Source organism: Lates calcarifer, linkage group LG6, assembly GCF_001640805.2.
Source record: "Lates calcarifer isolate ASB-BC8 linkage group LG6, TLL_Latcal_v3, whole genome shotgun sequence".
NCBI lineage: Eukaryota > Metazoa > Chordata > Actinopteri > Centropomidae > Lates > Lates calcarifer.
In genome coordinates, this window is record NC_066838.1 from 18,791,563 (window position 1) to 18,805,611 (window position 14,049).

The 14,049-nt window shown below is 41.1% G+C and overlaps 1 protein-coding gene across 1 annotated transcript; it reads left to right on the forward strand.

The window, feature by feature from the left end:
* Positions 1–421: 421 nt before the first annotated feature.
* On the forward strand, positions 422–11,747 carry LOC108900176 (dysbindin). Its single transcript, XM_018701081.2, has 4 exons — positions 422–956; positions 8,804–8,953; positions 9,155–9,304; positions 10,048–11,747. Exons 1-4 carry the CDS (start codon positions 914–916, stop codon positions 10,341–10,343), a joined length of 639 nt encoding a protein of 212 aa, XP_018556597.1. The 5' UTR covers positions 422–913; the 3' UTR covers positions 10,344–11,747.
* The last annotated feature ends 2,302 nt before the right edge of the window (positions 11,748–14,049 follow it).

The following is a 14,049-nucleotide window of genomic DNA, read 5'->3' on the forward strand; positions in this document are numbered from 1 at the left end:
TTCAGTAAGTCTGTCAATTAAAGTCTATAAATATTTTTTAAAAATATGCTGCATTTATGTAATGTTCAAATAAAATAAAGTTTAAAGAAAGGATGCATAAACAGTCAGTTAACATAACATGACATAGCAGGATGTAGCACAATAAAAAATTACATTATATTATAGGTTTTGTAAGGTATAATATGTAGTATATGATGAGGGTAATTTGTGTAAATTTCCCTTTTTCTTCTGTTATACTGAAAGAAATTGTGGTGATTTATTAATAAGCAGTATATCTTTTCTTCTCTCAGTTCACTTCTAAAGCTTTCATCCCACAACAAAGTGAATAAGTAAATAAATAATATAAAGCAAAGCTGTGACGGATGAGATGGGAGGGTTTTAATCCTGGTATAGTCCTACTCCTCCTGATCCTGCTGACCCCTTCATTGTCGCCACTTGGTACAGGCCACTGTGCCGTAGCCCACTATCACTCTCCCCCCCGTCCCTAAGCTGCACAGCTCCCTACAACCCGACTGAGCCTGTCTGACAGAGAAAACAAGACAGTGTGTATGTGTGAGTCTGTGTGTGTGTGTGACACAGAGAGGCAGCTGAGATGAGAGTGTGAAGCAGTGAGAGGGAAAACCTAGAAAGAACAGCAAAGGCAATCAGAAAGAGGGGGGGGGGGCGTCAGCAAACACAGCAAAAAGGCAGAGCAGAGTAGAAGAAAGAGAGGAGAAGAGAAGACGGGAGGTGGAGGAAGGGTAATGTAAATCTACTGTCTTTGGTGCCAGAGTCAAGAGATGCAATGACTAGATGACCAGCCACTACACACACCAGCATCCTGTCCTGGAGCCTTGACAGGAGGGGACAAGATAAAATTCACACACACTCTAAGGCAAACACTCTCTTCAACCAATCCCACATCTACTGGATCATGTCGTCTACTGGGTCAACCAACCACAACAAACGACTGGCATGTAAGTAACCGACAGAGTATGAGTTAACAGAAATGTAGCTGATGAGTAAGAGATGCTGAGAAGACTTGCAGTACTGTAAAATACATTGTAACTTTATGTCCTGTACAGGGAATTGCTCTGCTTTGTTGCTATAATTTCCTTCCTTCAGTTCTGGGCAGTAATTAATCACGTTAATCACATTAATTTCCAGAGCATTATCTCTTAAGATTTAATGGAAAATTTCAGCATATTGAAGGCAAGGGAAGCTTTAATATAAAATTGCAGGGAGCATAAATCCCCTACTACTGGTTGAGCTCTACATAGCCTCACAACAAAACAGTTAACTCCTTTATGAGATGTGTTTAATAAAGCATCACTTAGTTCTTTAATAAGATTACAGATCAATAACTGGCTGAGCTTTATGTCACATAAATGTAGAAGGTACTGCACAGCATGCAAGTTCTTTTTTTTTTAACTATCCCCCCTAGCATTAATTAAAATATTACCAACCAAAAATTGCACATATTCAGTTAATTATTTTACATCCTGGTTCAGCCCTCATTAGCAACTCCTGCAAAGATCTGACTGTCCAAAGTAATAATAACAGCTGTGGGCCATCTCCTTTTAACCAATTAAGCTGACATCCTTGATGGTGGTGCTACGCTGATGATCCAGATGAGGTTTAATCACAGCAAAGGGATAAGCACTACTTCCGAGTGTCTGACTAAGCTAAAGGAAAAAGGTCTTTACTTAGAAACAGGGAGTAAATGCTACCTGCTTGCCAGAGCAACATTGTCTTGCTATCTAACCCCACTAGAGCAGTTTATTGTACTGTAATGTCAAGAGAACAATCTCTCATTATCTCAAGCTACTTGCTTGACTACTTACTTGCTACTACTGCTTTAATGAAGCTTCAGTGTGGAGGTGCATATTAGTGTTTGTTAATGTATACAAACTAGAGGCAGAGCACTACATATGTGAGCTCTTCATATGTGAGACTTCTTAAAGTCCCGTTTTGATTGACTGTAATAGGGAAGAGTAGGCATGGCTGGAGGTCATCCTTGCATTTATCCCTGAGTGAAGTGCCTTAATGGTTTTGGGAATGGGAATGGGAATGGCCTGGGAATACACAATCTGATCAGACACTTAGAGAGCGGGTGGTCAGACAAGGTTCAAGATATTATCACAGCATTGGGATCAGAGGAACCTGGAGATGAGAGTGAATTGATTTAGGCTTCAAGATTGGGAGCAGTGAAGAGGACAAAAGAGTGAGTAATCAGACATACATTTAAATAATGTGTTCGTGTAAGTATTTACTGCTCCAGGCTTCAGGTTGAGCTTCCTGCAGTATGACGTAGTATGACGATGATGGTGGGGGGTGAGGAGTGGAGGTGGGACGTTGTATCATAAATTTGCAGTGTGGATTTACTTTCTACTACATGGCTGTGTGTTTATGGATATGTGTGTGAATGGGCAGTGAGGGGAGTGGGGAAGCATGGTGGGGGAGGTGGCTGTTATGGTGCAGTGATCTCACTCATAAATGATTTATGCTTGATGGACTGCTGTGGCTATGGGGCCGGCAGAGAAGAGAGTGATCGACTCTGTAAATAATAGCAGTAATACCTGAAAATGATGTGGCTGTATACTGCTTTGAGCTGGGTGACACCATCATTGGCCCCCGGGGTGGGGTGGGGTGAGGGGGTGAGTTGGAGCTGCAAGAGAGGAGGGGTGGAGTTTGAGATATATGAGCTGTCAAATGTGACTGGCCATGCAGCGCAACTGGCTTACTAGCTCTGTCACACACACACACATAAACACCCAGTCACTCTGTTCACTGAAAACAGAAAGATGATCATGGGATTTCTTTCCACTTGCCACAAGGGGATTGAATGCTACACCATGTGACTCTTTGGTTCAATAGAAACATTTGTTCCCTGCTTCCAGTGCAGTTCCCAGGACTCTTGATGTATGACTGCACCATTAAACTGACACAGAGCGGCTAATGATGCACGTATTTAGAGATGAATGTTTTCATCTTAGAAAAGGTGCTGGTAAGGTAGCCAGAAAGAAGAGGGAAACAAATGCACATTGCATGCAGGGGCAAAATAAAACAACCAGAGAGACTGATGTGTAATTCGTCACACTTGAATGGGAATATAAAGACTAGCAGTATGTTAAGAGGAGAAGAACAGTAGAAGTGGTGAAAGGATCAAACCCTGGCAGAAAATCAGAGGGATGAAAAACATCATGTGCCTCAGCTAAACCATCACCTCTGGTCTTGGACCACCCACCCCCAGCCTCTCAGAAACACACCCACCACCTCTAATTCTTGTTAGTTACATAGACATAAAGAACCGCTGATTATCTGATCAACATCAATGCAAGATTTCTAAAAGAGAAAGAATCCAGGTTGTTTAGAAAATGTGTCTACAAAGAGGATAAAGAATCAAGGAAAAAAAATAGTTTTCATTTGCAGTATTAAAGCCACTGAAATGATTCCTATCCTGTGTGTGTTTGCCTTGACACACAACAAATGCACAAAAAATGTGTGGTGTCACTGCACTCTCATATTTGTCAGTGTGAGGCTTAGCTGAGGCAAGCAGACCCAGTTAAGCTTTGCCTCAAATCACTGACTCTACAGTTACTTTATACCGGGAATAATGCACAGCAGGCTCAGGTTGTATAACAGCACATTTTCTTTCTTTCTTTCTTTCTTTCTTTCTTTCTTTCTTTCTTTCTTTCTTTCTTTCTTTCTTCCTTCCTTCCATCCATCCACCCATTCTTTCTTTCTTCCTTTCTTCATAACAAAGTGAGCCAAAATCCTACATGCATGCATGCTCATACACTACAATCAAAGCAGTAAGCTGCATAGTCATGCATTACCATGCAGTAGGAGTCCCGTGTTGTATGGTGCGTAGTTGAAGGATTGTACCAGCATTATATAACAGTAAGCCCTAGGTAATTATGGTTCAGTGTGAGCTGAGATGGAGCAGGGATTTCTGGGTAGGGGGCATGGGTCCTGTCACAGATCACAAGTGTCGTGGGATTTCAGCAGGGCAGCTCCTAAAATACTGTAAAGCTTAACCTGGTTAGTGGCCTGCAGCATTTGTCTTTCTGTCTCCCCACAGAGTGAAGTCATCCCTCTTATGTTTTTCCAAATAGTGGCATCGGATGAACAAACCTAGTATCTATGTTGAAAGAGCTACTGTCTAGACTTCAGTATTACTGTGCTCCAGCATTGGGGCCACCACCTCCTTTGAAGTTCGTATCTCAAAAATGTCAAAGCAGGTCAACATGGCTGTCCCTTTCAAAGGTTCCTCTGACTGCTGCTGAGAAACAAGCAACCAAAACTAAGCACGGCACGCTGCCCTCAAGCTCCTGATTTCTCCTGTGCCTCAGGAGTTTGGAGTATGGTATATTTCTTTGTTGCCTATACAAAATCAAAAACACATGAGTGAACATGTAAAGATTGGATTACTTTGATGTAAGCCACACATGTTAACATTTCATGCTAACTAGCTCAAGGCCTGAAGTAGTAACCTGACTTTTTTTCCCAAGGCAAGGAGCCTGTCATTACCGGCTTACATTAGAGACCCAGACAAAGGATGTAACTCTAACTGTCTATTCGTCAAATTTTGCCCAACTAAGCTTGAACACCTATGACACACTATTATGACAGAGCTTGCCGCCCATTCACTGAAGTAGATTGGATGCAGATTGGATCACGACAAAAGTTATCTTGCGGTACTTTTTATGTAGAGCAGATCTAGACTGTACTCTTTATATTATCAGAAGACAATCTGATCTGGGGAAAAATGCAGGTTCAGCACAGAAGCCTTCAAGCTTCCAAAGATTACATTTTCGTAGACTGCATGAACCCTTAAAAGAAAGTGGTCCCTGAACTGAGACTCAACTTCCAATTCCTGGATCCTGTTATGCAGTGGTAAGGGTAGCAACACTGCCGCTGTGTCCCAAGGTAACCATCAGCAAAATGAGTTTGAGATGTAAGACACTGCCAGAACTAATTTTTGCACACAGCAGTCGTACTGAATTATTAATTCTGGCTTTCTTTTCAGATAATATTGTTTTTGCTGTCCATCAGTGGTTGTAACTAAGCCATGATGTGTTTTAGTGCAGTGTCGGAGGTAGATCCGGTAAATCAGTGCGGAACCAGCAGATTTGAGGCTGAGTCCTCTCTTCTTCTGTCCTATCCTCTCCTGCTTTTTGCTCCTTCTTCTTCCTTTATAAGCTATGTCTCTTAATATCCTGAGGACAACACTTCAAAGCAGTAGTCAACCATCACAGCTGTTCTCTGTTCATTGACCCAACTACAGTAAATCTTTTCTATGTGACCTATGATCCATGGCCTGGTTAAAGGTAACAGAGCAGGAGAACTGAATGGGTTACCCAGTTTAACACCAGGACTATTACATCACTTTGCGCTTTCGACTCTTGCAAAAACTTGTCTTGAATATCAATGTCACTGGTTTACGAGCAGTGACTGTTCATACTCACTGTTATTTATTGGGAAACAATTGCTCATTTTCCCACAGTATGTTTTTTGTCCTTTGGACGGCCTCTGAGAGACTGAAACTCATCTAAGAATAAAGAGCAAATAACATTGAACTCAAGATGGAAAGTGGAAAAAATACTTTACTTGATGAGTCAAATTGCCATGTGAGGATAGTTGGCGGTTAATAACCCATGTCAAAAGCAAGGGATTCCCCCATGGAGGCTATGAACACCATCTGGGTCTCTTACAGAGGATGGTAGTAAAGAAACTGTAGCCAGTTTGCATGGAGACCTCCTACATGTCTTCCACAGCAGGGTGGTGGAAAACTCAGAGGTTATCTGGATGAGTCAGCCTTTTACATACATGTTTTTCTCCCACGCAGGGGCAGACAGATGGAGAAATGCAACTGAGCCTGTGCGTGGGTTGGGCATGTCCACTGGCTATCTCGACTTGAGCGGTGAAATATGATTTTTAGAGAAATAGTGAAAGAGAAAGAATGAGGAAGGGACAGCGTCAGGGAGAGAGAGAAAGAGAGAGACCCCCATACAGCCACCAGGCAAAAGTTAAGTTTACATAAGCTGTGCAGTTTCATCATCATCATAAGCTTCGTCATTGCTGTAGCAGCATATAGTAACTGATTTATTTGTCTCGAGCTTCCAACTGCTGTTAAACGCTGACTGCTGGAATGATCATGGACAGGAGGCAACATGGTGGCAGGTAGAGGCCACAGGCCCCTTGAGTAACTAACAATGTTCTTCTTGCTCTGCGTTGTCTTGCTGGACTGATGGGAAATGTCTGGGCCTGTGGCATATCTACATCTTTTGTGGTTGGTCGATGACAAATTGAAAGCAAAAAACCATCATAGCGAAAGCTGTTGGGGCACGAGCCTTCTCGTGGTGCTTCAGAAGTGATGGTGTAGAGTGCTGTCCAAGGCTGCATTGAGAACAACTTTAGCCCATTTCTCTCTTTCATTTGAATCAGGCCAGTCTAGTGCAGATCATCCAGAAAAACGATGCAACTGGCTCAAGCTTCTCTGCCACAGAATGCATCATCTGGTAAGACGCTGCTGTTGTCAATCAAATACAGACAATGTGATAACTCTTCGGAGTTGTTGAGTCATGTCTGTGCACCGTTTTGGCATCTGCCTAAGAAAAATGCCTAAATCTGTTACTGACACAACACTACTCTTGGCAGTTATTTCTACAGATTTTTCCTTAACGATAATTCCCCACCCTTTTTGGAAATGTACTGTGCACTGTAGTGTGTGCAGTAAAATAGCTCATATTAAATTTGATACGTTTTCTGGCAAAAATCTTTTTGACCCAAGCTGTCCCACTACATCCAGTTCTCTGGTTGGTTATATTAGCAGTTTTTGGATTAGTTACATTCATATCTGGATGTTGGTTTATATTTAACAGCACTGTAAGCATTATGTCCTTGACTGTCTTCCCATTAACTTCACCAACTGTTGAAATATCAGTCAGAGTCCGTGAACCACAGAGTGGTCTCCTGCCTCCACAGACAGCTTGAATGACAGAATAAAGGGCTGTTGTTAGTGCGTGACAGTGGACACACACCCCTTCAGGGCTGTGGAAGAGTGACTGACAGATTGACTCGCTGGGTCTCCAGAGATGGAGCTGTCTGAAGAGGAAGGGAGGGTGACACAGATGCGCTGCAGTGTTTGTTGTCAAACAGGAGAAGAGCTGCACTCTAAAGGTCTGCATGTTGATGTCGTGAAGTGAATGTTGTTTCTGTGCACGTTGGATCCATCTGCTAGCATCATGTAAACATGTTAGTCATGGACGATTGTTACATGTTACACTGACTGGGTGACAAAATGAGCATAAACAAAACGGCACGTGTATAGACATACACATGCACACAAAAGCATGAATGCATAAGCACGCATACAGTTTATGCGAATGTGAATATGCTCACAGTTATAGATTCATTCACACACCCACACACACACACAGCCATAAAAACACTGGTGACATGAGTCAAAGTGTCAGCTCATGGAGCCCAGTGGGAGAAGGTACAATGTGTGCTGAGGATGCAGCACAGTTACACAACTACTGCTGGTCAGCCTGGCAGAGGTCGATTCTGGAGGTGGACTTAAGGACAGATGCTCTCTTGATTTTTATGTCTGTTATTTCCACACACACTGAAATTTTAAAAAATGAGCCAAGTAACACAACACATAGCTAGCTAGGGGATCTTCAGAGATTTGCATGGTTTGTAATCTGAGTCTGCTAACACAGAGAAAGGAGCATCTCAAAAATAGTACTAGGGCATGTTGAAAATTTCCTAAGCTAACAACATTCCAAACCAGTGCCAACACCCTGAAAGCAAATCAAAGACCATTCTGTCAGAATACCCTTGTTTTGGCCCGATAAATTGCAGATACACCTGCAGATACTTGCAGAGATATTTTGAAAAAGTTCCAACGCACCTCACTTACTATAACATAAAATGTACAATTAGTAGCATGGATTCAACCCAAACCAAAGGATTTCAACAAAGAAAAGCAAAAGCTGCATTTTGGGCAATTCCCAACAAGATTATTACTTCAAAATGTAGTTGCAACAGGCACAAATATCGGTTTAACCATATAGCTAATGTGATGCCACTAGTTCCAAACTGCATGTGAGCCTCATCAAGGCCACTAGAGGTCAGGCTAATCCCATGAGAACATTCACTTTGCCTTCAGAAAAGTCACAACAGACTGACTGGATGGGTTGAGCGAGAAGAGGATGCAAAAGAAAGGACAAGGGTAAAGAAAACGAGAAGTATTGTGATGAATAGACAGGTTATTATGAAATAATTAACTGTGACAGTTTTGACATTTCTGGCATGAGACACTCTACACTCTTCTCTGCCAGTACAAATGCTTGGATCAAACATCACGGCCACAAACACATCTATGATAATTAACCTACTGATCTCTTTTTAATTAACCTTTCAGTCTCAGTCTCTTTAAGTGTTCAAATCAATATTTTATGTATTTATTTTTGTGCATTTGATGCCTTTGTTGGTTGTAGACAGTACTGAAAGATGATAGGAAATGAAGGAAATAGAGACAGGGAATGGTTTACAAAAACAAAGAGCATGGCAGACAGAAACTAAGCATTATGGTTAGTTCCTTATCTCTAGGCCACAAGGATGCCTCATGTTTCCTTAATCAAGAGATTAATTTGATGATTAGATACTATTTCATCATGTGCCAGGCAGAGTGAGACAGAGTGAGACAGACCACACGCATATATGTACATATATACTGGCCAATAACGCATTAAAAGACAGTTGAAGTTCATGTTTCTTTTGTGTGTGTGTGTTGTTTTGCTTTGTTGGTCAGCGGAGACAGACAACTCTCAGAGGGTGTTAGACAATGATTCTGCCCAGCACCTGAGGATGAGGGAGAGACAGCGCTTTTTTGAAGAGGTCTATCAGCATGATGTTGACAACTACCTGCCGTCTACTCACCTGCAGATCGACTGCAGGAAACGTGAGTGACTGAGCAACTTCTTACACCACATTAAACATAAATACACAAGTAATAAATGTTTAATTTTTTCAGACTCATTCATTAACAAAACTATCCACATCACAATGACTCATAAGCCTGTTTCTGCATCATGTTTATTGCTGTTTTAGATAAATACAGTGTGCATTTATGTTATATATGCTGCTCTGACCCTGACCACAGCTCCTATGGGCAGTATCTCATCTATGGAAGTGAATGTGGATGTCCTAGAGCAGATGGACCTGATGGACATATCCGACCAGGAGGCTCTCGATGTGTTTCTCAACTCAGGCACTGGAGCAGGCGAGGGAGTGCCGGCATCCCCATTACCAGGTGCACCAATTGCCTCTGAGTCAAATGACCTTTTGCCAACAGACTTTAAATCATGGAATTTACATTTATGATTTAAGTAATTATTTCAATTAAAATCAACAGACATAAAAGGTTAAAGGCACTCATGCTTGCACCCTAAAACCACTTTTTAAAGACTTACTGAAACTAATAACTCTTCTGGTGATCTCTACGTCTTACTTTATAAAGGAAAAAAGTAAAGATTTAATCTAATCTATGCTTCTATCTTGGTTTTAACATGAGTCAGGGAAGTCATAGGAGAGACTGTGATGTTTTGCATTTTCAGTTTCGGCCATTCAACAACAAATATTTTTGATTACAACTGTCCAAGATTGCACCATTACACAGATCTCTAGACTGCTTTGATAAGAAAATTACAGGTTTTCCCACAGGTTGAGAATTTATTTATGGTTTATCGAAAACTCTAAATCAACACTTGAGAGTCTGCTGCAAAACAGTACTGCAACTTATTAGAAAACTCAAATTTCTAATACATAAACGTATCTTTCCAGCACATTCTCACTTTGACAACACTTGAGACTTTCAATTGTATTTAAACGGAGAATCTGAGTAAACTTTTTTTTGGTTTTCAAACCTACAGTATTTGCATGGCCTGCCCATATGCATTTAATGTATGGGAAACCCTGAATAATGCAGTTGCACCAAATGGAAATGATTAACACTGACAGAAGGTACAGGCATGTTCTAATAGCTTCTTTTTGCAGAGTGTGAGGATGAAGACGAAGATGAGGAGGATGAGGATGCAGAGGTTGTCTACAGGGAGCGTGCGCCTCTAAAACGGCAAAATGAAGTTCGCAGCGGCTCAAAGTCTCGCATGTCCTCCACGTCATCTGGCTCCAGCAACACCAGTGGGGCCGGAGCTGACACACCTGTGATCCAGTCAGATGACGAGGAGGTCCACGCCGACACTCTGCTGCTGACCTCTGTTCCCCAAACCAGGGATGAAGAATCAGAGGAGGAAGATGAGGAGGAGAGGTGCCTTGCAACTAAATCCTCATGAAGACTGAATTTTACTCTGTGTAGAGATACACAGAGAAGGCAAAGGTGTCTGAGATCTCGCTCTCTTTCTCACTTCTCTGTCTCTCTACATTTGCATTCCTTTCTTTAGGGGAGAACCCTAGCATGGTCGACCTGGCTGTGATTTGTTGTGTCTTTTGAATGTTTTCCTGAGTACCTTGGATTTTGTCTTTACAAGTTAAAGCCTACTGTATTTTTCCTAGTATCTATTAAATACTCTTTGCTTTCTTTTGAAGTTACGCAGTGTCCTGATATTTTATGCAAATTGTGTGATTCATATACCTCCCATGCCCCAACATGTTTTGGCAGCGACAGAACACTTATCAGTTCTGGTTTTGTTTCTTTTATTACCAGAGGCAAATCTCCCTCATGCCCATCTTGTGACTTGAAATCACAGGTGCTGAACAGCCATGTGAAACCTGAGAGTTCCAGTGCATCTTTCCTTAGACTTTCTAGGTAAAAACCCCAGTGAGAGAAAGAAAAAACATACTGTAGTACCTGAACAAATGCAGACACGTACAAAGAAAAGGGAAATCCATGGCACCTTTAAATTCTAATTAAACCTTTTAAACTTTTACTATGACTACTATTTTGATTACCTTGGATTTTCCTTTCATTTATTGCCATGTAGATTACAAAAGAAGACACCCTCAGAGGAGCTACCAGACCTTCGTATGAATACAAGATCTGCTCTGTGACATGGTTCACATCAAGTTTAGTGAGCTATTTAGTCTATTGTTCCATGATTATGCTGTCAGTTTTTTGTGAAAATGGCTTTTAAGTGAGCATTTAAAACATTAGGACTAAACACTGACAGCTCTTGACAGCAGGGCTTAAAGGGCGATCTGTACATCACGCATCCTTATCTTGTGTTTTCAAAGGATCAACGTGAGGCAGAAATGAGTCACAGTGAGCAAAACCCAACAGGAAGTTTTATTGTCTCCAACAATGTTATCATTATTTGATTGCCGTGTGCATGTGCAAGCTATTTACAGTATCATGGATGGAACTGTGTTTGTAAATGCATGCCATTTTGTTCCTGTTAGTACTTCATATTTTCAGTTACATATCTACAAAGTGTTGCATTACCAGACTATGCAGGTGACACCTGTACCTAAAACCAAGTTACTCCTCTCATCTATGTGAGATGTAATTTGAGTACTGGATATACAGTATGCAAATGATCGCGTGATGAATGAGTGATTTGTTTGGTTATACACAGTGTACAGTAAGTGCGTCTGTTTGTATGGATGTGAGCATGTGTGCGTGGATTTGTGGATAGTCAACCTTACCAAGCAACATTTTTACAGAGTTACTCATTATGTGTATCTATTAATCATTTCAACTTGCTATGAACTAAATAAAAATAAAGCAGACGGAAAATTTACTGAATCTTTTGGTTTCTCTTTCAGTTGTTCTTGTACCGTCACATTCTGCGGTGGTTTTGCCACCCTCATAGACACAACGACTGCTCTCATACTGCTGTTTCTACACCTCTTTCTGACTTTCAATAATAAAATGTAAACAAAGGACTGTGACACCAGTTGGCATCAAAATTTACAGTACTTAAGAGAGTAGCATACTGTACATTTAAAGGATAGGCTTGATGTAATCATTCCCCCTCTTCACGCTGGATGTTAAGAGACAGTAACTTAACGTAAGACTAACCTCATAGAGACCCACACACTTTTGCACAGAATGAGGACTGTGCATTTTGACCCCAATCACTTACAGTACCCTGCAATAAGCAAGGATCTATTCAAGGCCAGTACAAACAGGGGGAGTACTATAGAAAACAAGTTTTGTTTCATTGTTCATATGAAAATTTGACTATTGTTTTGAGACAGAGATTAAAGTTTGAAGCAACATTGTGTTTACCTGTATAATTGTGTGCAAGGGAGAAAAGAATTCTCCCCTCTATATGTAATGAATCTACAGTACTGACAAATACTCACTGCGGTTCCACCCCACCTTCGCTCCCCAGTGCATTGCGCTTTCTAGCTCTACTAGTTTTGCAAGTTGGCCTCTAGTTCACTGTCGGTTGACTTTGACTTCGCTTTCTCAGATGCCAGCGTGGTTTTTGGTGGGTTTGTTTTCCCTCCACCCTGACAAGGGCGGGTGTTGAATACAGAACGGTTTGCCTCAGCTGAACTGCTGGCAAGCTATAAACCAAGATGCAGTTGGCTGAGCTAGATCGAGCCATCAAGTTCTGCCTCTGCCAACATCATACATAGTTGAACACTTTAGAGTAAAATCCTCCCGACTCACTACATTGTTTTTCTTATTGTGCACTAACCCTCAAAGTCAACCAAGTTTTCATCCCTGAATTAAGCCTTTTCTGACCCACTTCAATGAATTTTTCAGCTTCAAAGATTTTAGATCTGGGTATATTTCCTCAATCTGTTGCTAAGTTCCTAAGGATGTATGGACGAGGATACTCATTTTACTTTCCACTTGCTCAAACTTTCAGTTTACCAAAAGCTAACTGTGTCAACCGACCTTGCTTTCCTTATTCCTCTGCCCAAGATCAACCACTAACCTGAAGCAAATCCCTCTTGCCTTTGTCGCAAACCCTGAATGAACTGTCAGTCCTGGATATGTAATCAGCTAGGTATTTACTTATGCAGTGTCTCAGGAATTTTGGGCTTACTGTCTATAAGCTTGCATACCATGACCAACAGACAGACTATTCTAAAGACTTACAACAGATACATTCAACTTTCATCTATAGGTATCGCCCCAGTAAGCTCCCTCTCTTCTTCACTGAGGTCATGATGAGTGAAATTGAGACTGTAATCTGCTCAATGAAATTATCTTCTTATGCCTGGGATCCTAACCCCTGCAGTCTGCCTTAGAGACTCAGCAACCTTTGTCTGAGGACATGGAAAAGAATGCTGCAAGAAACATCAATTTAACTGGTTCCCATGGAAGAATGGGATCCTATAGGTTTCAAAAACAACCTTCTGGTAACCTGAGGCTAAATCAGCAGGGTGGAGCTCTCCTGTACACTTCCCTACTGAGAGTTTTATTTCGGTCTCTTCATGACAGCTGTTGAGTTAAAATGACATTTTATGACAATCCAAACCATCAAGACACTGACTAACAGAGCAGGTCTGAATTTACAGAAGACTACAATGTCTTTGGATTAAAGTCATTATATGGTAACTACTAGTTTCCAAAAAAGACATTCATTCTTAGACATTCTGCCAATGTAAGCAAGAACCTTCTCTGGCAGAGTAGGTAGGTAGGTGCAATAAGGAAAAGAAACTATTTAACTGTCTTCTTACTAATTAAAATTGCCCCATGGAATGGGGTGGGTTACTCAGCCTGTGAACCTGACAGTTTTTCATTCAACCAGAACAGACCTGCCCACAGTATTTATTAAACTGATGAAAGGGAAGAAAACAAACAACAACAAAAAAACAGTGGTAACATACCTTAAAATGTATATTTGATATAAACAGACAGCTGACAAATGAAAGAAAAATCCTGGGGTACGAAAATGATGTGAATCATATTCTACGTCCTTCACAGTCACCAGATCTCAATCCAACTGAAAACCTACAAGAGATTTTGGACCAACGTGTGAAAGAGTGCTCTGAATCATCATCATCAAAACACCAAATGAGGGAACATATTTTAGAGGAAGAAGAATTAATATTCAAGTACTCTGTTGTTGCCCTATGCTG